At 43.5% G+C, this 23,702-nt stretch overlaps 2 protein-coding genes across 2 annotated transcripts in view; both read left to right on the top strand.

The window, feature by feature from the left end:
* tmem14ca (transmembrane protein 14Ca) overlaps window positions 1-23,702 on the top strand; it is a 1,114,298-nt gene that overhangs the window by 816,637 nt on the left and 273,959 nt on the right. The window lies entirely within an intron of this gene.
* Window positions 20,469-23,702, top strand: part of LOC114641798 (N-acetyllactosaminide beta-1,6-N-acetylglucosaminyl-transferase) — a 79,912-nt gene continuing 76,678 nt past the window's right edge. The window contains exon 1 of the mRNA XM_051928997.1: window positions 20,469-21,685. Within this exon, the coding sequence (XP_051784957.1) occupies window positions 20,488-21,685 (1,198 nt within the window). The 5' untranslated portion in view covers window positions 20,469-20,487. The remainder of the gene's footprint in view (window positions 21,686-23,702) is intronic.

Genomic DNA, 23,702 nt, shown 5'->3' with positions numbered 1-23,702 from the left:
TGTCTGGGGATTGTTCAACAAGAGCAGTGTTTGGGGGGGGGGCAAGTGGGGCGACAGCACCTAAGGGGGCCCCGCTTTTGAGGTCCCCGTGTCCCGTTCGAGCGGATTTGTCAAGTTCTATTCTCCAGTTATATTTTGATAAAGTCTGTGCGTTATCTTGCAAAAATTTAGCTGAATACTGTAATGAGAAAATCGGGTGTATGTTAACATTATTTTTATTAAATTTGCGTACAAGTTTATACAGTCCACAAATACCAAATCAGCCCGAGGCCCCCCCGCACACCCCTAAGGTTGCCTGTGATTGTTCCTTACTGTGCATACGAGGGTTTAGAAAAGGAGTGGATGGAGGGGTGATGAAGACTACGGGGTCGTGGGTTGTATTCTGCTCTGCTAATTGGTACTATATAGGAAGGCACTGCCTGTGAAAGGCACTATATAAAATCCATCCATCCATCCATTTTCCAACCCGCTGAATCTGAACACAGGGTCACAGGGGTCTGCTGGAGCCAATCCCAGCCAACACAGGGCACAAAGCAGGAACCAATCCTGTGCAGGGTGCTAACCCACAGCGGGACACACACCCACACACCAAGCACACACTAGGGCCAATTTAGAATCGCCAATCCACCTAACCTGCATGTCTTTGGACTGTGGGAGGAAACCCACGCGAGACATGGGGAGAACATGTAAACTCCACGCAGGGAGGACCTGGGAAGCGAACACCCAGGTCTCCTAACGGTGAGGCAGCAGCGCTACCCACTGCGCCACCGTGCCACCCACTATATAAAATCAAGATTATATTTCTTCTCGATTATGGATTATGGCACATCAAAAATGATACCATATAGAAATAAAGTAGTAAATCTCCAGTCAGGAGCAGGCTGGGTCTCAACACTGGCCCGGGTATCTTTCAACGAGTGCGGTGACGAGGTCGGCCATTATTATTCATTGTGATGAGTACGCGGCTCACTACTCGCTATGAGCCTATGATATGAACTCTATCATAATCAGTCAGTCAATCATTTTCCAACCCGCTTTACCCTAACACAGGGTCACGGGGGTCTGCTGCAGCCAATCCCAGCCAACACAGGGTGCAAGGCAGGAACAAATCCCCAGGCAGGGTGCCAGCCCACCGCAGGGCACACACACACACACACTAAGGACTATTTAGGTTTGTGGGACTGTAACAAGCTTGTTGATGATTATAGGAAGCGCTTCATTTCAGTTATTTTTTTTCTAAAGGGCGTGCAACCAAATATTACGTTGAGGGTGCCAATAATTTTGTCCAGCCTGGTTTTTGAGTTCTGTGTGACGTGATGTCAGATTTGGCTTCTTTTTCTCTTGTTTTTTTTGTGTTGTTCCAATGCACATAAAGGAAATAAACATGTGTATACTAAAACATTTGTAATTGCAACAATTTTCTGGGAGAAATGGTGCATTGTCTGGGAAAATTCCAGGGGTGCTGATAATTTCGGCCATGACTGTAGTGGGGAAAATAGAGGAACACATTGAAGAAAATAGATCCAAACTGAAAAAGCTGGATGATGTTAAGCAGACATTCACGGCTCGAATTGAAACAGCGGAACAATTGGCGTCTAACGCCAATGAAAAAGCTACAGCTAAAAATTTCGAATGCAAAAAACTTGGAGACAGACTTGCAGCCCTGGAGGATGGGTGCAGAAGGAATAATCTTAGAATCGAAGGTCTACCTGAGAAACGAGAAAGTACAAACCCAGTGAAATCTGCAGTAGAATTACTCTCTAAAATAATTGGAGATGACTTTAAACCAGATACCGAGACAGCAGCAGCTTATCGTATACGCAGTTCAAATACCTTTAAACCCTGGTCTTTTATTGTCCGCTTTGAGCGACTACGATGTAAGCTTGATGTGATGGCACTTCTCAGACACAAGCAAGAGATTATATTTGAAAATAATCTCATTCGTATTTTCCCTGATTTCTCACCTTTAACAGCTGCAAAATGGGCAGCCTTCTTCAACATTAAACAGCTGTTACGGAAAGCCGATTTTATCAAATACAGCCTCTTGTATCCCGCCAAACTGAAAGTGAAAGTTCGTGGCCAATATTACGTATTTTCAAGCAAGGAGGAAGCTGAAAAGGAACTAAAGAAGCTGATCCCGACACTCTTTTGAAAGACTATAATGAGCCGTATCCTGTCATGGCATGGCAAGGAGCTACCACCTGCTGTCTGATCCACTTGTAAAGATACGGGTATTATAATCTTACACCCTTTTCTTTACTTGGACGCTTTATGTTAATGTTTTAATTACAGTTATAGACGTGAGTGTGTGGAAGTGATTAAAGTAGGGTTTGTTTTTTCTTTCTTTTACTACCCTTAAGTACGAGGGTTGTCTGGGTTCCGCGCGGAATCACTCGAAATAAGTAGCCAAGGATTTTTTTTTCTATTTTTCTCATGTACTTCGATCCTTTTTAAACTTTTTCCAAGTATTCACCGCCAACATCAATGCACTTTTGGGCTCTTCTGACCCACGCCGCAAAACACTCGCGAAAGGCTGTCTTTGGGAGGTTGTCCAGATGTTCTTTGACAGCTGCAATCAGTTCCTCTCAAGTTTCGAAGTTGTGGCCTCGCAGGGGTTCTGTCACCTTCGGGAAGAGCCAAAAGTCACATGGTGCAAGATCAGGCGAGTAGGGTGGCGGGTTCAAAACGTTGACACCACTGTCTTCAATGAAATGCTTCGTCGCATTAGCCGTGTGGGCTGGCGCATTGTCATGATGCAAAAAGTGCCTTCACAAGTTCTTGGACCGGCCTCTAGCCATCGCAGAAAAAACGTCAGGCAGGCACTGAGTGGTGTGCCACTCAGAGGTCACAGTTTTCCTCTCCATCAGCGGAACTGACGCGACAATGCCATCGATGTTGAAAAAGATGGCAAACAGGGTGCATTCCACCGACCGGATTAAACCATCAGAAAAGTCGTAAAAAGTCATCACTCGAAAGTCACGCACGCACGGAGTCGGGAGCTTCGCCGCTAGCGCCGGCTGCGCACTCTCAGTTCGTTTGCTTCTCGTGTTCATTCTGAAGGAAGAGTGGGAGCAAAACACCTGAACAAAAACATGCAACCACTTGAATGATCTCTCTACACAGCAGAACAGGTTTCGACAGGCTGACACCCGACAAACGATAAAATTCCGCGCGGAACCCAGACAACCCTCGTAGTCTGTTTAACATCATACCCTTTCATTTATTATTATTTCTATTATTGCATTAGGATTTACTATGCTTATCTTAGACCACTTTTTAACACCATTCCCAGGGTTCATTATTTTATTATCTTATTATTTTAAAATTACTGAAGATTATATTTTAAGCTTATCTGGCAGATAGTATTTAGACTTTAGCTGCAATAGATATCTCTACTTTGTTTTAATTCTCAAACACCGCTGCGGGGGGGCTTGTTTTGTTTTGGACGTGCTCTGTCTCTCGGTATGTCAGAGGACTGGGACATCGTGAAGTGGGGTCCAGCCTCATGTGGGGAGGCAAAATGAGGGGGGGAGAGGAGGAGAGCAGGCGATATCTAATCTATCCTTTCAATCCTTATAATTATAACTATCAACGCAATAATAGGCTGTATAGCAATAACTCATGGGGAAACTGGAAATTAAGATTAAAACTGCCTCACTACCAGTTAAGACTATAAAATGACATTAAAAACTCAGAATCAATGTCTCCATGATGGGACAGTTAATTTTGTGAGCTGGAATGTTAAAGGCCTGAATCACGAATTAAAGAGAAAGAAAGTATCTTCTCACCTAACAGGCTTAAACACTAAAATAGTTTTATTATAGGAGACCCGCTTACTAACCAAGGATCACTTCAGACTACAAAAAGACTCGACTGGCCAAATGTTCCATTCTAGCTTTATAAAGAAAACTAGAGGGGTGGGAATTATTATACACAGAACAGTCTCATTTGTAGCATCAGATGTAGTGTCGGACCCTGAGGGGAGATATGTGATGGTCATGGGCAACTTATTTAACAGTAAAATGGTTTTGATAAATGTTTATGCATCCAATGTCGATGATAAGGAATTCATGCAAAATCTATTTGCATCCATTCCCAATGTGAACACTCATAAAATTATAATGGCTGGGGACTTTAATTGTGCTTTAAATCCACTCTTAGATAGGACTCCTGTGACGGGGGGACAACATCTAATACTGCAAAGACAATTACACAGTTTGTAACTGACCACAACTTATCAGACCCCTGGAGGTTTTTAAACCCAAACTCAAGAACATATTCGTTCTACTACATCATAGCTACTCAAGAATCGATTATTTCTTTATAGATAATAATTTCTTGCCTACAATTAAATCTTGTAAATTCGACACAATTGTTATCTCTGACCATACAATACAATACAATACCATTTATTTTTGTATTGCCCAAAATCACCGCGATGGGCTTTAACAGGCCCTGCCTCTTGACAGTCCCCAAGTCTTGACTCTCTAGGAAGACAAGGAAAAACTCCCAAAAAAAACCTTGTAGGAAAAAATGGAAGAAACCTCGGGAAAGGCAGTTCAAAGAGAGACCCCTTTCCAGGTAGGTTGGGCGTGCAGTGGGTGTCAAAAGAAGGGGGTCAATACAATACAATACAATACAATACACAGAACAATTCCTCAATATATCCATCCATCCATCCATCCTCTTCCTCTTATCCGAGGTCGGGTCGCGGGGGCAGCAGCTTGAGCAGAGATGCCCAGACTTCCCTCTCCCCGGCCACTTCTTCTAGCTCTTCCGGGAGAATCCCAAGGCGTTCCCAGGCCAGTCGAGAGACATAGTCCCTCCAGCGTGTCCTGGGTCTTCCCCGGGGCCTCCTCCCGGTTAGACGTGCCCGGAACACCTCACCAGGGAGGCATCCAGGAGGCATCCTGATCAGATGCCCAGACCACCTCATCTGACTCCTCTCGATGCGGAGGAGCAGCGGCTCTACTCTGAGCCCCTCCCGGATGACTGAGCTTCTCACCCTATCTTTAAGGGAAAGCCCAGAAACCCTGCGGAGGAAACTCATTTCAGCCGCTTGTATTCGCGATCTCGTTCTTTCGGTTACTACCCATAGCTCATGACCATAGGTGAGGGTAGGAACATAGATCGACTGGTAAATTGAGAGCTTCGCCTTGCGGCTCAGCTCCTTTTTCACCACGACAGACCGATGCAGCGCCCGCATTACTGCGGATGCCGCACCGATCCGCCTGTCGATCTCACGCTCCATTCTTCCCTCACTCGTGAACAAGACCCCGAGATACTTGAACTCCTCCACTTGGGGCAGGATCTCGCTACCAACCCTGAGAGGGCACTCCACCCTTTTCCGGCTGAGGACCATGGTCTCGGATTTGGAGGTGCTAATTCCCATCCCAGCCGCTTCACACTCGGCTGCGAACTGATCCAGAGAGAACTGAAGATCACGACCTGATGAAGCAAACAGGACAACATCATCTGCAAAAAGCAGTGACCCAATCCTGAGCCCACCAAACCGGACCCCCTCAACGCCTTGGCTGCACCTAGAAATTCTGTCCATAAAAGTTATGAACAGAATCGGTGACAAAGGGCAGCCCTGGCGGAGTCCAACTCTCACTGGAAACGGGTTCGACTTACTGCCGGCAATGCGGATCAAGCTCTGGCACCGATCGTACAGGGACTGAACAGCCCTTATCAGGGGGGCCGGTACCCCATACTCTCGGAGTACCCCCCACAGGATTCCCCGAGGGACACGGTCGAACGCCTTTTCCAAGTCCACAAAACACATGTAGACTGGTTGGGCAAACTCCCATGCACCCTCCAGGACCCTGCTAAGGGTGTAGAGCTGGTCCACTGTTCCGCGACCAGGACAAAAACCACACTGTTCCTCCTGAATCTGAGGTTCGACTATCCGACGGACCCTCCTCTCCAGAACCCCCGAATAGACTTTTCCAGGGAGGCTGAGGAGTGTGATCCCTCTGTAGTTGGAACACACCCTCCGGTCCCCCTTCTTAAAGAGGGGGACCACCACCCCGGTCTGCCAATCCAGAGGCACTGTCCCTGATGTCCATGCGATGTTGTAGAGACGTGTCAACCAAGACAGCCCTACAACATCCAGAGCCTTGAGGAACTCCGGGCGTATCTCATCCACCCCCGGGGCCCTGCCACCAAGGAGTTTTTTGACCACCTCGGTGACCTCAGTCCCAGAGATGGGGGAGTCCACCTCCGAGTCCCCAGGCTCTGCTTCCTCATTGGAAGGCATGTTAGTGGGATTGAGGAGGTCTTCGAAGTACTCCCCCCACCGACCCACAATGTCCCGAGTCGAGGTCAGCAGCGCACCATCCCCACCATATGCAGTGTTGACACTGCACTGCTTCCCCTTCCTGAGACGCCGGATGGTGGACCAGAATCTCCTCGAAGCCGTCCGAAAGTCGTTCTCCATGGCCTCCCCAAACTCCTCCCACGCCCGAGTTTTTGCCTCAGCAACCACCAAAGCCGCATTCCGCTTGGCCTGCCGGTACCTATCAGCTGCCTCCGGGGTCCCACAGGACAAAAGGGTCCTGTAGGACTCCTTCTTCAGCTTGACGGCATCCTTCACCTTCAGAGAGGTGACATTCCACGTCCCAAGAGCCAGCTTCTGTAGCCGAGGATCGGACCACCAAGGTCCCCGCCTTCGGCCACCACCCAACTCACACTGCACCCGACCTCCTTGGCCCCTCCCATAGGTGGTGAGCCCATGGGAAGGGGGACCCACGTTGCCTCTTCGGGCTGTGCCCGGCCGAGCCCCATGGGTGCAAGCCTGGCCACCAGGCGCTCGCCATCGAGCCCCACCTCCAGGCCTGGCTCCAAAGGGGGGCCCCGGTGACCCGCGTTCGGGCAAGGGAAAACGCCGTCCAAAATTTTTATTCGTCATAGGAGGTCTGTTGAACCGCACTTTGTCTCATCCCTCACCTAGGACCAGTTTGCCTTGGGTGGCCCTACCAGGGGCATAATGCCCCGGACAACAGAGCTCCTAGGATCATTGGGACACGCAAACCCCTCTACCACGATAAGGTGGCGGTTCGAGGAGGGGGTTCCTCAATATAGTAAGAAATAAAAAACTTCTAAAATGTATATTCCTCAATATAGTAAGAAATAAAAAATATAAATTTTAGAAGTACAGAGCATAATTTAACAGTAGATGATATATCCCATAATAAGATTTGGATTTGTGTAGAGTCCTGGAGACCTCATCCTTCAAGCTGCCTCCCCCATTTGGCCATTCCACGGCTGAAACAGTGCTGGGCCAGCCAATCCGATGTAAGGACCCCTCTTTCTCACGATTCCTGCAATCCTCCATCTGGGATGACTTTATCTTAGGCAGGCAAAGCAACTTGGCTGGTGGGCCATGGCACCAAGTGCCACATTTGAGTACCGAGAAGAAAAACAGAATAAGTGAGGGTTATTATACAATTCTAACTATCATGTTACTTATGTTTTAGTGTTAATGACTGACAACTGAGATGCAGTCTGTACAGTTAATCAGCAGCTCTAGTCAGGGTGTGCTAAACTGAAGTAGTGAGTCTTTTAAAGCTGAGACCGAAGGGGCATCTCTTATAGTAGCAGGCAGACCAGTCCACAGTTTAGGGGCCCTGTAAGTAAAAGCTCGACCTGCCACTGTTATTTTATTAATCCTTGGAATCATAAGCAGATCAGCATCTTGAGATCTTAATGTGTGCTCTGGTTTGTAAGTCATGATAATTTCAGACAAGTAAGCCGGACCTCGGCCATTTAATGCTTTATATGTTAAAAGAAGGATTTTGAAATCTGCCCTAAACTTAACCGGGAGCCAGTGTAAGGATTTAAGAACTGGAGTTATGTGTTCGTATTTTCTTGTTCTTGTAATAATTCTTGCAGCCGCATTTTGAATTAACTGGAGGCTGTATAAAGAACAGTTTGAACATCCAGTGAACACCGCATTGCAGTAGTCAATCCTACTAGAGATAAATGCATGAATTAGTTTCTCAGAATCCTGTTTATTTAAAAAGCGCCTTAATTTCCTAACATTTTTAAGATGGAAGAAACATGTTTTGGACAACTTTGTAATATGCGCTTTAAATGACATGCTAGAGTCAAAGATAACTACTAGATTGTGGGCTGATTCAGTAAAATTGACTGGGATTCCAACTGAGTTAAATGATGGCAAAATATTGTTGTGATCAGCGTCATTCCCTCCAACAATTAACATCTCTGTTTTATCTCTATTTAAAGACAAGTAGTTCTCATTCATCCACTCCTTTAATTTACTAACACAACTAATTAAAGACAACATTGGAGAAACTTCATTTGATTTGACCATGCACCTCTAGTCTTGGAGCTAAAATCATTAAGCCCCTCACACTCACCTCGCAGATGGCGTCTTAACCCTCTTCTATTGGCAGACGAGAACTGCACAGAATTTATATCGAAACAAATCAGCTAGAGACAAACACACCCTCAGAGGTCTCTGCAGGAACACTCTGGGAAACTCTAAAGGCCTTCTTAAGAGGACAGATTATTTCATATCTTTCCCACAGAAATAAATTAGAAACCAAGAAAGCATCAGAGCTAAGAAGCGAAATGACTAGAATAGATGAAGAACAAGCCAGGCGTCCAAGTGAGGCTCTTCATAGGAAAAGGCAGGCCCTGCATACAGAACTCAACATCTTGACAACTAAAGAAACTGAACAACTTATTTATAAATCAAGACATCATTACTACGAACACGGAGAAAAAGCTAATAAGCTTTCAGCTCAACAAATCCACAAGCAAGAAGTTTGCAATGCAATCCCAGTAATCACCAACACTAATGGAGAAGAAATCATTGACCATTAAAATATAATGCACACATTTAGAGACTACTATAAAACCTTATATTCTACTGAGTTTAAAGAAGACAACACACAATCTAATGCATTTCTGGATACATTACAGATACCACAAATTGATACTTTTAGTGCTGAGGAGCTGGATAAACCTCTGACCCTATCAGAATTACTAGATGCTATAAAGTCACTTCAAGGCGGGAAATCAGCAGGCCCTGATGGCTACCCTAGAGAATTTTATAAGAAATTCTCCACTCAGCTAGCTCCCCTCTTATTGGCAACATTTACAGAAGCTAGAAACAACCAAATACTACCTCAAACTTTTCGTCAAGCATTAATCACCGTCTTTCCTACACAAAATAAGGACTTGTTACAATGTGCATCATACAGACCAATCTCACTTCTGAATAATGATGTTAAGATACTCTCAAGAATTCTAGCTAGAAGGATGGAGAAAGTGCTGCCCTCGGTAATATCACAGGATCAAAATGGATTTATTAAAGGCAGATACTTATCTTCCAATCTCCAACGCCTGTTTAATGTAATATATTTACCAGCAAAGTCAAACACCCCAGCGATATTATTATCATTGGATGCAGAAAAAGCATTTGATATGATTGAATGGAACTACCTTTTCACTGCATTGGAGAAATTTGAGTTTGACCCGAATATTTGTGCAGGGATCAAACTGCTGTATACCAGTCCAGAAGCCTCAGTCTGTATTAACAACATTTGTTCAGACTACTTTAAGCTAGTACGTGGCACCAAACAAGGATGCCCCTTGTCACCACTGCTGTTTGCAATCGCCATTGAACCACTGGCAGTCCACTGTTGAAATTCTTATCAGATAAAGGGGATTATCAGAGAAGGACTGGAACAGAAAATTTCTCCATATGCAGATGATATGGTTTTACTGTATATTTATCAGACCCAGAAAACACTGTGCCTGCAGTTTTAACAGCACTTACAGATTTTCAAAAGATCTCTGGTCTCAGAATTAATCTGAATAAAAGTATACTCTTTCCAGTGAATTCACAAGCATATAATATCAGACTGGACACCCTACCTTTTACCATAGCAGATCAGTTTAAATACCGAGGGGTAAATATCACAAGTAAACATAAAGCTCTTTATCAACAAAATTTCGCCGTCTGTATGGAAAAAATTAAGCAAGACTTGCATAGACGGTCAACCCTTCATCTCACTCTAGCTGGAAGAATTAACGTTGTTAAGATGAATATCCTTCCTAAACTTCTTTTTTTATTTCAAAACATCCCAATATATATCAATAAATCATTTTTTAAGCAATTAGATTCAACAATAACCTCATTCATTTGGAACTCAAAACACCCACGTATCTGAAGAGCTACCCTACAAAGACCTCGGGCAGAAGGTGGCATGGCTTTACCTAACTTTCAGTTTTATTACTGGGCAGCAAACATACAAGCCATAAAAACCTGTAGTACTTCTTTATACTCCCTGCTCTGTTCTCCAATAAATGAAAGTTATCGCAAATATACTAATAACCCAATTGTGCTTCACTCACTCAGAATATGGAACCAATTTAGAAAGCAATTTAAGATGGAAAATCTTCTATCTGTGGTACCTCTGCAAGAGAACCACCTCTTTCAACCCTCGCAAACATATCCAGTTTTTAATACCTGGAAAAGATTTGGGATTAAATTGCTCAGAGATCTTTATATAGACAACATCTTTGCATCTTTTGAACAATTACATTCCAAATTTAACTTTCCAGCTACACATTTCTTTCAATATCTTCAAATTAGACATTTTGTCAAACAGAAACTGCCAAATTTTCTTCATCTTGTACCCTCCACCATGCTGGAAAAAATACTGCTCAACTTCGAGGACTTAGACAGCATTTCTGCAATATATAAAATCTTATTAGAGTCCCTTCATTTTAAAGATCCAAGAGGACATTGGGAAGAAGATCTCTTAATTAATATATCAGAAAAGGAGTGGAAGGTAGCAATGCAGAGAATTCACTCGAGCTCCATATGCACAAAACATAGAATTATTCAACTCAAAATTATATAATTGAGCTCATCTGTCTTACTTAAAACTGTCCAAAATGTTTCCAGGGCGAGATCCAACATGCGAATGCTGCAACCAACTCCAGCCTCACTGGGTCACATGTTCTGGGTCTGCACCAAACTAACTTCATTTTGGACCAAACTTTTTTAGTGCTCTTTCAGACAGCCTTGGGGTCACAATCCCTCCTAACCCACTAACAGCTGTGTGTGGTGGGCTCACAGATGGACTTGAAGTGGAGAAGGACAAGCAAACGGTGATTGTATTCACTACACTTTGGGCACACAGACTTATTTTGTTAAATTGGAAGAATCCTAATTCTCCTCTGATAAGTCAGTGGGAAACCGATGTTTTATATTATTTGAAATTGGAAAAAATCAAATTCTCAGTTAGGGGATCTGTACAGAATTTTTTCAAAACCTGGCAGGATTTAATCAATAATATTTTAGAAAAGAAGAAATAATTATTTCCGCATTTCTTTTCCTTCTCCATTTATCTTTTTTTACCCTATTAAACTCAATAATTTAGGCATGTTTACAAGCCTTAAGTATTACTCCTTTGGCCATGCTCTCCTTCTCGGGGGGGGGGGGGGGGGTCTGATTTGCTTTCAATCCTATTTTATGTAAAAATTGATCTATATGTACGGAATGATTACAATAAAATTAATTAAAAAAAAAAAGAAATCGTCTTGAAGAGCGTATCCCTAATGACGGCCACCACCTTAAACACATCATTTTTATAACACAGTGAAAAAAATCAATTTGGTATCCCCTTTCTTGGGTTGTAATGAAATTTATGTTATCTTGTAGTTTTTGTAGAATACACATTTGAAATGTGGCACTTCTTTTTGGCTCACCCTGTACTATCAATTTTACAATTTGTCCACTAGATGGCAGGATTTGCAAAGTTTGGCTGCTTTTTTCTTAGTTTTATATTTGCATTTATTTGCTTAGCAAACTCTTTTATTCAAAGCGCCTTACAAAAGAGGTAAATATAATGGAGTGACATTAGGGTTGACATTAGCTGTTTGTTCTGCAAGCTTTGTAGCACAGGTTGATTGCCACAAGTGAAAAGATGCAATAAATGCATACATTTATAATGATAGATAGATAGATAGATAGATAGATAGATAGATAGATAGATAGATAGATAGATAGATAGATAGATAGATAGATAGATAGATAGATAGATAGATAGATACTTTATTAATCCCAAGAGGAAATTCACATACTCCAGCAGCAGCATACTGATACAAAAAAGAGTGATAACAATGCAGGTATAACAGACAATAACTTTGTATAACTTTGTTTTATATACTAATGTCTTTGTACTAATGTCTTTGCTTTGCTCTTTGCTTTCAATGGGGTCTGCTGGAGCCAATCCCAGACAACACAGGGTGCAATGCAGGGAACAAACCCAGGGTGGGGCGCCAGCCCACCGCAGGACACACACACACCAAGCACACACTAGGAGGGACAATTTAGGATCGTCAATGCACCTAACCTGCATGTCTTTGGAAACCATTCCAATAGATGGCACATAAAAAAACATTTGTAGTAATAATATTGAAATGACAAATGCAATACCTCGTACATATGTTAGTCAGTCAGTCATTGTCCAACCTGCTATATCCTAACACAGGGTCATGGGGGTCTGCTGGAGCCGATCCCAGCCAACACAGGGTGCAAGGCAGGAACAAATCCCAGGCAGGGTGCCAGCCCACCGAAGGACCCTCGTACATATGTCTTTGTTACATACCATTTGTAAAAGCAGTGTTAAAGCTAGCAGGACAGCACCTGTTGGAGTGACAAATGCAATGCATTTTATTACTAGAAATGTTTGTGATGCGCCATCTGTTGGAATGACTGAAACATAGCAACTGGACAGACATGCACATATATATATACAGTACACCCATTTGTAGTTATAAAATGCATTACTACAAATGTTTGTGATGTGCCCTCTGTTGGAATGACAAATGTAATGCGCTTGTTTCTGTTATATGCCATTGGGTATGGAATTCATGAAAGCAATTTTAATGTTTCTTATATAGAATAAATCCTTAAGGACCCTTTGGGTTCAGAATCAGGGTTCAGAGTGCAAAGTTTCTGAACAAAAAATGAAGGTGAAGAAAGAGGATGATGAAAAGATGTCAAGAAGTTTTTTCCCCTCAATTAAATAGAAATGGCTGGAGTTTTCTGTGTGGGCATCTTTGGGGTAATTGGTGAGATTTCTTGCGCTTTCTTTCTCTTCCTTAGTGATTTTCTGTTTCAATTGAATGGAAACGATTTGATGGCGTAGCACAGCCCGTTTGTAAATTCTAGTTCAGCCATTTTGAAATGTGCCGACTGATTTTATTTTTCTTTCTTCTGCCAGCAGGTGGCACTCTAGGAATACTGACGAGCTGCTCAATGGGCAACATCCCAGTAAATTGACTGACATCTCTCAGAATGTGACGGTGCTGCTATCACATCTGTGAATTTCATTGCCCTGTCACCGGACTGTTGAATTTACTACAAACAAGACCCACACGCGTCACTTAGTTGAGCCCATTGATTGCTTCTCTTAATATCTGCATCTCACTGCTAAAAATAAAATGGCCGTTCAAAGCCAAACTGGCAGCATTACTTTCCATGACTTATGCCAACTTTAGTGTGCTATTAAAATTTTATTATTAGGTAAAGAAGTCAAAGGGCATCCTGAACATCCAATCAGGAGGTGAGTGGACAAAAGAATAAAAGGAGTTCAGGGAGACACAAGAAAACTTTAGTCATCCTTTTTCCAGTATTTTTGCCCCTGAACCTCCAGTGCCCGCCTTTATTAATATTAAACTACCTGTCAATGTAGACCTCATTTTAACACTTGCAGTGCACCAACTATTGCTGTGCATTTTGTAATGAATGTAGTAATAAGATACATTACATTTGTCATTCCAACAGATGGCACATCTCAAACATTAGAACATTCTGGAAGAGAGCAGACCTTTCAGACCCAATGAAGATCGCCAGTCCTGTCCACTTCATGCTTCTAAAATAACATCAAACTATCACACTACTATAGTAATAAAATGTGTGTGATGCACCATCTGTTGGAATGACAAATGCAATGCATATGTGTTTGTTACCTGCCGCTTGGTATGGGATTTGTAAAAGCAGTGTTAGTGTTACAAATGCAATGTATTTTACCACTGCAAGTGTTTGTGATGCGCCATCTGTTGGAGTGGCAGAGACATAGCAACAAGGAAAATAAGTTGGACCAGGAGATGAATTGTGGTTTAAAGGTTTCAAACAGGGCTGGGGAAAATTATATAGAATGAATTCTTGAGGACCAAAACCATCATTTTTGACCCTGTGGACTCAGAATCCATAAGAGCACCCAGTTTCTGAACGAGGCTAATGAGAATTTGAATGTAGGTACTGCAATGTGAATCAGACTGTAAGATGACCAGGTGGTACGAGGCAATTGCCAGTAGAGGGCACTGTGCACTATCATTGTGGGTGGAGCTCCAAAGCAAGTGACTTCTGTGGGACCAGTGAAATGGAGGACAATGGGAAACCTTGAGTCCCCCGTGCTGTTTGGTGTCACCAGGGGGACTTCCATCCATCCGTCCAACATCCAACCTGCTATATCGTAACTACAGGGTCATGGGGGTCTGCTGGAGCCAATCCCAGCCAGCACAGGGCGCAAGGCAGGAAACAAACCCCGGGCAGGACGCCAGCCCACCACAGTCAGGGGGACTTGCTATTTAATGTTTGTTCCCCTGCTAACCCCAATGTGATGGACACATGCCCAGAGGCTGAGCAAGTCGAATGGGCCTGAATGCTGGGGCACTTGGGGTCATTAGGGGGAGTTCACTCAGGAGAGTTCCAGAACTCATGAGATGGAAACCAGAAACACATCCAGCCTGGGACTTTAAAAGACCACCCAATGCCTTTTGGAGTTTGGAGGAGATGGGACAAGACTTCAACTGGCAGAAGGAAAGTGGAAGGAGCACAGGGACATACAAGAAAGGATTTTCTGGGTCTACTTGACGTTCTTTGTGTTGTAAAACACCCTGGAAAGTGTGAAGTGTGCAACAGAGAAGATCAGGTAGTTGGACCACAAGATGAATTGGAGTCAAGTGTGCAAACACGGCTGAGGGAACTAACAGAGAATGAATACTCGAGGAGCAAAACCACAATCCATGACCAATACAAGCAAGAGGAGGCAACAAGGAGGAGGAGAAGACAAAGAAGCAGAAAAAGAAAGAGGAGGAGTAGAAGGAGAGATAAAGAATTAAATAAAGAAGAAGGAGAAAGAGGAGGGTGAAGACAAAATGGAGGTGAAGAGGAAGAAGGAGACAACAAGGGGAAAGACACAGAAGGAGGAGAGAGGAATGAAACAAAAAAGAACAAAAAGAAGAAGAAGAAGAGATGAAGAATTAAATAAGAAAAATGGGAAAGAGGAGGGTGAAGACAAAATGGAGGTGAAGAAGAAGACAACAAGGAGAAAACATAGAAGGAGGAGGAGAGAGGAAGAAGGAAGAAGAAGAAGAGGAGTAGGAGGAGAGATAAAGAATTAAATAAAGAAAAAGGAGAAAGGACGATGAAGACAAAATGGTGGTGAAGAAGAACAGGAGACAACAAGTGGAAAGACATAGAAGGAAGAGGAGGAGGAGGATAGAGGAAGGAAAAGAAGAAGAAGAAGAGAGATAAAGAATTAAATAAAGAAAAAGGAGAAAGAGGAGGGTGAAGACAAAATGGAGGTGAAGAAGAAGGAGACAACAAGGGGGAATAAATAGGAAGAGGAGGAGAGAGGAAGGAAACGAAGAAGAAAGAAGAAGAAGAGGAGAGATAAAGGATTAAATAAGAAAAATGGGAGAGAGGAGGGTGAAGACAAAATGGAGGTGAAGAAGAAGGAGACAACAAGGGGAAATAAATAGGAGGAGGAGTAGAGAGGAAGCAAAATAACAAGAAGAAGAGGAGGAGAAAGAAGAAGAAGAAGAAGAAAGAGAGGAAGTGAGTACAAAATGAAGGGGGAGAAGGAGAAGAAGAAGGAAAAGAAGACACAGAGAACACAGAAGAAGGACGAGAACAACAAGAGAGAAAGAAAAAATAAAGGTAGTGTTGAAAAGGTAGAAATAGGAGGATGAGAATACAATGAAGTGGAAGGAAAAGGAGAAGGAAGAAAAGACAAAGAAGGCAAAGAAATGGAAGTAGGAGACAAAAAGAAATAAAGGAATACAGCATTGAAGAAACAGAAAGAGAAGAAGAAGAAGAAGAAGAAGAAGAAGAAGAAGAAGAAGAAGAAGAAGAAGAAGAAGAAGAAGAAGAAGGATCAGGATTGGAAGAGGAGGAGAGATAAAGAAAAAGATGAAGGTAGTATTTAAGAAGGAGGAAGAGGATGATGATGACAAATGAATGGGAAGAAGAAGAAGGAGAAGAGAGAAAGAAAAAAAAGAAGACCATCATAATGAATGGGAAAGGAGAGAAGATAAAGGGGATGAAAGAAGAAAGGGAGAGAAGACAAAGAGAGCAGAGAAAGATAAGGAGGACAAGACCAAAAGAAAGAGAAAAACCAAAGGCAGTGTTGCAGGAGGAGAAAGAGGAAAATAAGGAGAACATGAAAGGGAAGGAGGAGAAGAAGGAGGAAGAGAAGAAGAAATTAATACAAAAGAAGAAAGGGGTGAAAGATTATGGAGGATAAGGACAACATAAAGAGGACGTAGATAGAAGGTGGAGAATATAGGAAGAACTGGTGGAGAAAGGACAAAAAATAGGGGAAGAAGAAGCAGAAATGAGTGAGGAGGAGTTAAAGAAGTAGAAACGTAGCAGGAAGTGAGTGAACACCAAAAAGGTAAGAATGAAGTTGAAGAAGAAACAGGAGGAGGAGCAGAAGATGGAGAAAAACTAAGATGGTGGAAGAGAAGGTGAGGGTAAAGAAGCAAAGAAAGAGGATGAGGAGAGAATAAAGGACTATAATGGAAGGATGAGTGCTTTGTCTTGGTAGAGTAATATTTTCCTCTCCTTTCCCCTTTTGTATTATTCATGTGTAGCCTTTGTCAGAAGGCCTCAGATCTCCCAGACTTGCTGTTGTTTCTAAGGTATTGTACTTCATAACGTCTCTCCACCTTCCCTTCTACATGTACAACCTCAGGCAATTAGGTATAGTAAAAGACAAGCAGGAGTTAAGTTACAATTTAAACAATGTATTATTGATGATATTCATAAATAATAACCATATGCAAAGTACATTTGAATATTGGCAACCATACAATCTGATAAATGTTGATGTGAAGCTTCAGGCGGCACACAGACTTGTTAGTTACTATAAATGTCTCCAGTTAAGTCCTCATTTCTGGTCAGCTTTGTTCAGAACAGGCCGCATGCCCATCTCAATATGGCTGCCGAGCTGTGCTCTTCATTGTGTTGTCCTTCTCAGTTCATGGTGGGTGAGATGGTCTTTCATCAGTTTGGTCAGAGAGAGAGTGTGAGGTAAGCAAGCACATTTTTAGATCTTCTGTCCAACCCCTAGAGCCAATAGGACGTCGTGGTACTTAAAGGCTTCTGCTATAAGCCAGTCCCAAACAGCCATACTTCAGAGCAATGGGGGCACAGAACATCTTCACACCTGCCGCCCCCCAAAAACCATTTGTTGAGCTAAAGTTTGCCAGTTAGGCAGCCTGGCTTTCCTGTGGGCATTGGCTGAGAAACAGCAGAGAAACACTGGCCAAACTGGTTTGAGGCACTTCACCCAACCCTGTCGTAAAATTCAAAGAGAATCAGTCCTAACGATGAAAGCTTCTCACTGATGTAACACGAATATTCCATTTGCTTTGTCTAAGTTACAAATATAGACATGCAAAATATTTATCAACTTGTATGCAAAATTTCACATCACAACAATGAGTAAGGCAACCTGGAGATGATCAAGAAGGGGCTCAAAGTGATGACGATACAGGTGGAGCATGAGGAGGAGGAGGAAGGAAAAAGAAGAAGAAGAGGAGTAGGAGGAGAGATAAAGAATTAAATAAAGAAAAAGGAGAAAGGAGGATGAAGACAAAATGGTGGTGAAGAAGGAGACAACAAGGGGGAATAAATAGAAAGAGGATGCGAGAGGAAGGAAACGAAGAAGAAGAAAAAGAGGAGGAGGATGAAGAAGAAGAAGAAGAAGAAGAGATAAAGAATTAAATAAAGAAAAAGGAGAAAGGAGAATGAAGACAAAATGGCAGTGAAGAAGAAAAGGAGACAACAAGGGGAAAGACATAGAAGGAGGAGGAGGAGGATAGAGGAAGGAGAAGAAGAAGAAGAAGAAGAGAGATAAAGAATTAAATAAAGAAAAAGGAGAAAGGAGAATGAAGACAAAATGGAGGTGAAGAAGGAGACAACAAGGGGGAATAAATAGAAAGAGGATACGAGAGGAAGAAAACGAAGAAAAAGAAGAAGAGGAGGAGGAAGAAGAAGAAGAAGTGGAGTAGGAGGCGAGATAAAGAATTAAATAAAGAAAAAGGAGAAAGGAGGATCAAGACAAAATGGCAGTGAAGAAGAAAAGGAGACAACAAGGGGAAAGACATAGAAGGAGGAGGAGGAGGATAGAGGAAGGAGAAGAAGAAGAAGAAGAAGAGAGATAAAGAATTAAATAAAGAAAAAGGAGAAAGGAGAATGAAGACAAAATGGAGGTGAAGAAGGAGACGACAAGGGGGAATAAATAGAAAGAGGATGTGAGAGGAAGGAAACGAAGAAGAAGAAAAAGAGGAGGAGGATGAAGAAGAAGAAGAAGAAGAAGAAGAGAGATAAAGAATTAAATAAAGAAAAAGGAGAAAGGAGGATGAAGACAAAATGGTGGTGAAGAAGGAGACAACAAGGGGGAATAAATAGAAAGAGGATATGAGAGGAAGGAAACGAAGAAAAAGAAGAAGAGGAGGAGGAAGAAGAAGAAGAAGAAGAAGAAGAAGAAGAAGAAGAAGAAGAAGTGGAGTAGGAGGTGAGATAAAGAATTAAATAAAGAAAAAGGAGAAAGGAGGATCAAGACAAAATGGCAGTGAAGAAGAAAAGGAGACAATAAGGGGAAAGACATAGAAGGAGGAGGATAAAGGAAGGAGAAGAAGAAGAAGAAGAAGAGAGAGAAAGAATTAAATAAAGAAAAAGGAGAAAGGAGAATGAAGACAAAATGGAGGTGAAGAAGGAGACAACAAGGGGGAATAAATAGAAAGAGGATGCGAGATGAAGGAAATGAAGAAGAAGAAAAAGAGGAGGAGGATGAAGAAGAAGAAGAAGAAGAGAGATAAAGAATTAAATAAAGAAAAAGGAGAAAGGAGAATGAAGACAAAATGGAGGTGAAGAAGGAGACGACAAGGGGGAATAAATAGATAGAGGATGCGAGAGGAAGGAAACGAAGAAAAAGAAGAAGAGGAGGAGGAAGAAGAAGAAGAAGAAGAAGAAGTGGAGTAGGAGGTGAGATAAAGAATTAAATAAAGAAAAAGGAGAAAGGAGGATCAAGACAAAATGGCAGTGAAGAAGAAAAGGAGACAACAAGGGGAAAGACATAGAAGGAGGAGGAGGAGGATAAAGGAAGGAGAAGAAGAAGAAGAAGAAGAAGAAGAAGAAGAGAGAGAAAGAATTAAATAAAGAAAAAGGAGAAAGGAGAATGAAGACAAAATGGAGGTGAAGAAGGAGACAACAAGGGGGAATAAATAGAAAGAGGATACGAGAGGAAGAAAATGAAGAAAAAGAAGAAGAGGAGGAGGAAGAAGAAGAAGAAGAAGTGGAGTAGGAGGCGAGATAAAGAATTAAATAAAGAAAAAGGAGAAAGGAGGATCAAGACAAAATGGCAGTGAAGAAGAAAAGGAGACAACAAGGGGAAAGACATAGAAGGAGGAGGAGGAGGATAGAGGAAGGAGAAGAAGAAGAAGAAGAAGAGAGAGAGATAAAGAATTAAATAAAGAAAAAGGAGAAAGGAGAATGAAGACAAAATGGAGGTGAAGAAGGAGACAACAAGGGGAATAAATAGAAAGAGGATATGAGAGGAAGGAAACGAAGAAGAAGGAAAAGAGGAGGAGGATGAAGAAGAAGAAGAAGAAAGAGAGGAAGTGAGTACAAAATGAAGAGGGATAAGGAGAAGAAGAAGGAGAAGAAGATGATAAAGTACAGAGTGGTGAATAAAAGCATAAAGTTGAACAAATCAGATAGAGGGGATGTGTAAGAAGACCAGCATGAAGCATTAGAAGGAGGAGTACGGGCACAGCATGTTTACAGTCCTGCCACCTTTGCCTCCCCTTTCACCCTTTGGTCACAGAGAGTGCCACCCTAACTTGTGTCCCAGTGTTGACCTCTTTGGGACCTCGTCGAGCACACGCAGGGCTTGCTGTCTGCTGTTTAATCCCCAGGGATGGACTGAGGTCACACTGTTTTGAATGACCCCTATGGACAGGTCCGCTAACCCACCCACACACACTCACACACACACACAAACACACCACACCCCTTTCCTTCCAAGCCCCCAGAGGCCTACAGGTGCTCTGCCCAGCTCTCCCAAGGCACCCCGTCGGAATTTATCCTCATTAAAGTGGCACACGCTTGGCAGTTTGCCTCTGCCCAACAATTTGTGCTGCCACAGGATGAGGAAACTTCTGTTTCTGATGCCAAGAATATTTTTGGGCCAGCAGGCAGATAAAAACAAAAGACGGGAGAGCATAAGTGCTGTCTTCAGCAGAGTGCCAGGCTTTGAGATGCAAATGAAGGCGAGAGCAATGACAGGCTGTGAGCAGAGCGGCGAGGGGGCAGGGCCAAGCACACTCATTAAACGGGCCCCGGCTGAGATGGTGCGCACAGAGGAAGCTGGCAGCGGAGTGTTGAAGAGGCACAGGGACGCACGGCACCTCCGACACGCTACCATGATCAGGAGCGCCTGTGTCAGCTTCTTCATTGTGTTTTTCCTCAGCCTGGCCTCAGTGCTTTTCTACCAGACTCAGATCCTGGAGTCCAAGAAACCCTACATGCGAGAGGGGCTGTCGAAAGAAGCCCGTGCCCTCCACCAGGCGTGCCAGGCGTTGGCTCAGGGGACAAGCGAAGCCTTCCCAGAACAGCCTTTGGCCGTCTTGTCGGAGGGCCTCAGGTGTGAGGATTATGTGGCTCTGAACCACTATGTGACCAAGCCCCTGTCCCCGGAGGAGGTTGAATTCCGCCTGGCTTACATCTTCACCCTGCACAAGGACTTTGACATGTTTGAAAGGCTCTTCAGGGCCGTCTACCAGCCTCAGAACGTCTACTGTGTGCACGTTGATGAGAAGTCCTCCGACGAGTTTAAGGAAGCCATCCAAAAGTTGGTCAATTGCTTCCCAAGTGCCTTCCTGTCCTCCAAAACGGAGCCAGTGGTCTATGGTGGGATCTCCCGCCTCCTGGCCGACGTTCACTGCATGCGGGATCTCGTCGATCACAAGTGGGACTACGTCATCAATCTGTGTGGACAGGACTTCCCTCTGATGACCAACCTGGAGATCATTCGGCACCTGAAAACGTTCCAAGGGAAGAACCTCACGCCGGGCGTCCTGCCCCCTCAGCATGCCGTGCCACGGACTAAGTTTGTCCACAAGGAGCATTTGGAGAAGGAGAAGTCCTACGTGATCAGGACAACCAGTTTGAAATCCCCTCCACCCCACAACATTACCATCTATTTTGGCTCAGCCTACTATGCGCTGACTCACGACTTTGTGCGGTTTGTTCTGGAGGACCAGCGTGCCATCGACTTGCTGGAGTGGTCCAAGGACACCTACAGTCCGGACGAGCACTACTGGGTCACCTTAAATCGAATGCCAGGTGAGTCTGCAGCTCGGTTCATTTACTTGTAATTTTTGTCTTTGTCATGTCTGGTGCCAGTGCTTAGCTGCAGTCTCTCAGATCTTCATTCTGCAAGTTTAGGTTTCATTTACTGAAAAACAAAAAAAAAATACTCAAGTTTTGGTTTCTGATTTTTGTAACGCACAGATGGCATGAATGAGCAAGAGAGAGTGCCAGGGAGGGGTAAGTCCCATATACTGGCTAAGAACCGGAACAAACACTACTGTAGAAGCTAAGCTAAGAACAGGCCAGTTCTACCAAACGTGCCTTAGAGAAGGATTGCCACTAGAGGGTGCACTCATTTGTTGGGTTGTATCTTGGGCATCAGAACGTCAGCTCTGTCAAAGTACCTCGAAGAACGATTGCCACTAGAGGGTGCACTCTGAGGTTAGGCTTCATGAACAGGACAGTTCTATCAAACGTGTTTAGAGAAGGATTGCCACTAGAGGGCGTACTCCATCGTCTCAAGACAATGTCTAAAGACCCTGATGAAAGGGGACAGCTAGAGGGGACACTCATTTGTTGGGCTGCCTCTCAAGCCTTTAGAAGTGCCTTGGATGATTATTGGCACTAGCGGGCACACCTTAACATTGGGCTGCTTCAACAGGGCAGGTCTACCAATGAGTCTTGGGGAATTTATGCCACTACAGGGCTCTTGATATTGTTGAGCTGTATGAACAGGATGGCTCTAAAATGCCTTAGAGACTTTATGCCACTAGGGGGCACACTATAGTGTTTGTAGTCCTAGCAAAATGATTGCAGGACTTATTGCCACTAGGGGACTGCATTAATAGGATGGTGCTATCCAAGTGTCTTATAGAATATATGCCACTAGAGGGCATTTTCCACTGTTGGTCTGCATCAGCAGGGCAGTTCTACTAAATGTGTCTGGAGAAGGATTGCCACTAGAGGGCGTACTCCATCGTCTCAAGACAGGGACGTGTCAGCTCTGGTTAAAGACCCTGATGAAAGGGTACAGCTGGACAGTGTACTCATTTGTTGGGTTGCCTCTCAAGCCTTTAGAAGTGCCTTGGATGATTATTGGCACTAGCGGGCACACCTTATTATTGGGCTGCTTCAAAAGGGCAGTTCTACCAAGGAGTCTTGGATTTATGCCACTACAGGGCTCTTGATATTGTTGAGCTGTATGAACAGGATTGCTCTAAAATGCCTTAGAGATTTTATGCCACTAGAGGGCACACTATCGTGTTGGTAGTCCTAGCAAAATGACTACAGGACTTACTGTCACTAGGGGGCTGCATTAACAGGATGGTTCTTTCAAAGTGTCCTATAGAATTTATGTCACTAGAGTTCATATTCAACTGTTGGGCCGCATAAGCAGGGCAATTCTAGCAAAACATCCTTCAGAATGTATGCCACTAGAGGGCGCTTGATATTACTGGGCTGTATGAACAGGGCAGTTCTAACAGAATGTATTGGAGACTAGAGATTAGAGGACCACTTCATTGTTGGGGTGCATCAATGGTGCAGTTCTAGTAAAACTATTTGGAGAATTCTTACCACTAGAGGGTGCACTCTGTTAATCAGATTACATTGACAGGAAGGTAATGCTGAAATGCCTTGTTGAATTGTTGTCACTAGAGGGCTCCATCCATTGTGGGTTTGCGTCCGAGACGGGCGACTGAATAGCGTCTTGAAGGAGGAGCGTCACTAAATGGTACACAACGTCATGAGGGACAGTTGAGCCTAGCAGATATTCTTATTGTAACCATTCCTACTCCTCAGTGTGAATAAAGGACTGCCACTAGGGGGAGCACTCCATTACTGTGGATGGGAGGTGCCCATCTGAAACCCATTACTATCATCTACTCTTTGGAACTGGAAGCCTTTAGATGTTGTCTACTGAGGCCTGTTACAGGGGTCTAAATATGCTTACCTTACTGTGTTTTGTCTCAGAATATGGGTGGGAATAAAGAGCATTGGAAGAGGAGGAGGACTCCCACCAGGTGGCACACTCTGTGGTACAAATTCTAAA

This window comes from Erpetoichthys calabaricus, chromosome 6 (assembly GCF_900747795.2).
Source record: "Erpetoichthys calabaricus chromosome 6, fErpCal1.3, whole genome shotgun sequence".
NCBI lineage: Eukaryota > Metazoa > Chordata > Cladistia > Polypteriformes > Polypteridae > Erpetoichthys > Erpetoichthys calabaricus.
Note: the sequence above shows the minus strand (reverse complement) of the source record. Positions and strands in the feature narration are given on the sequence as shown.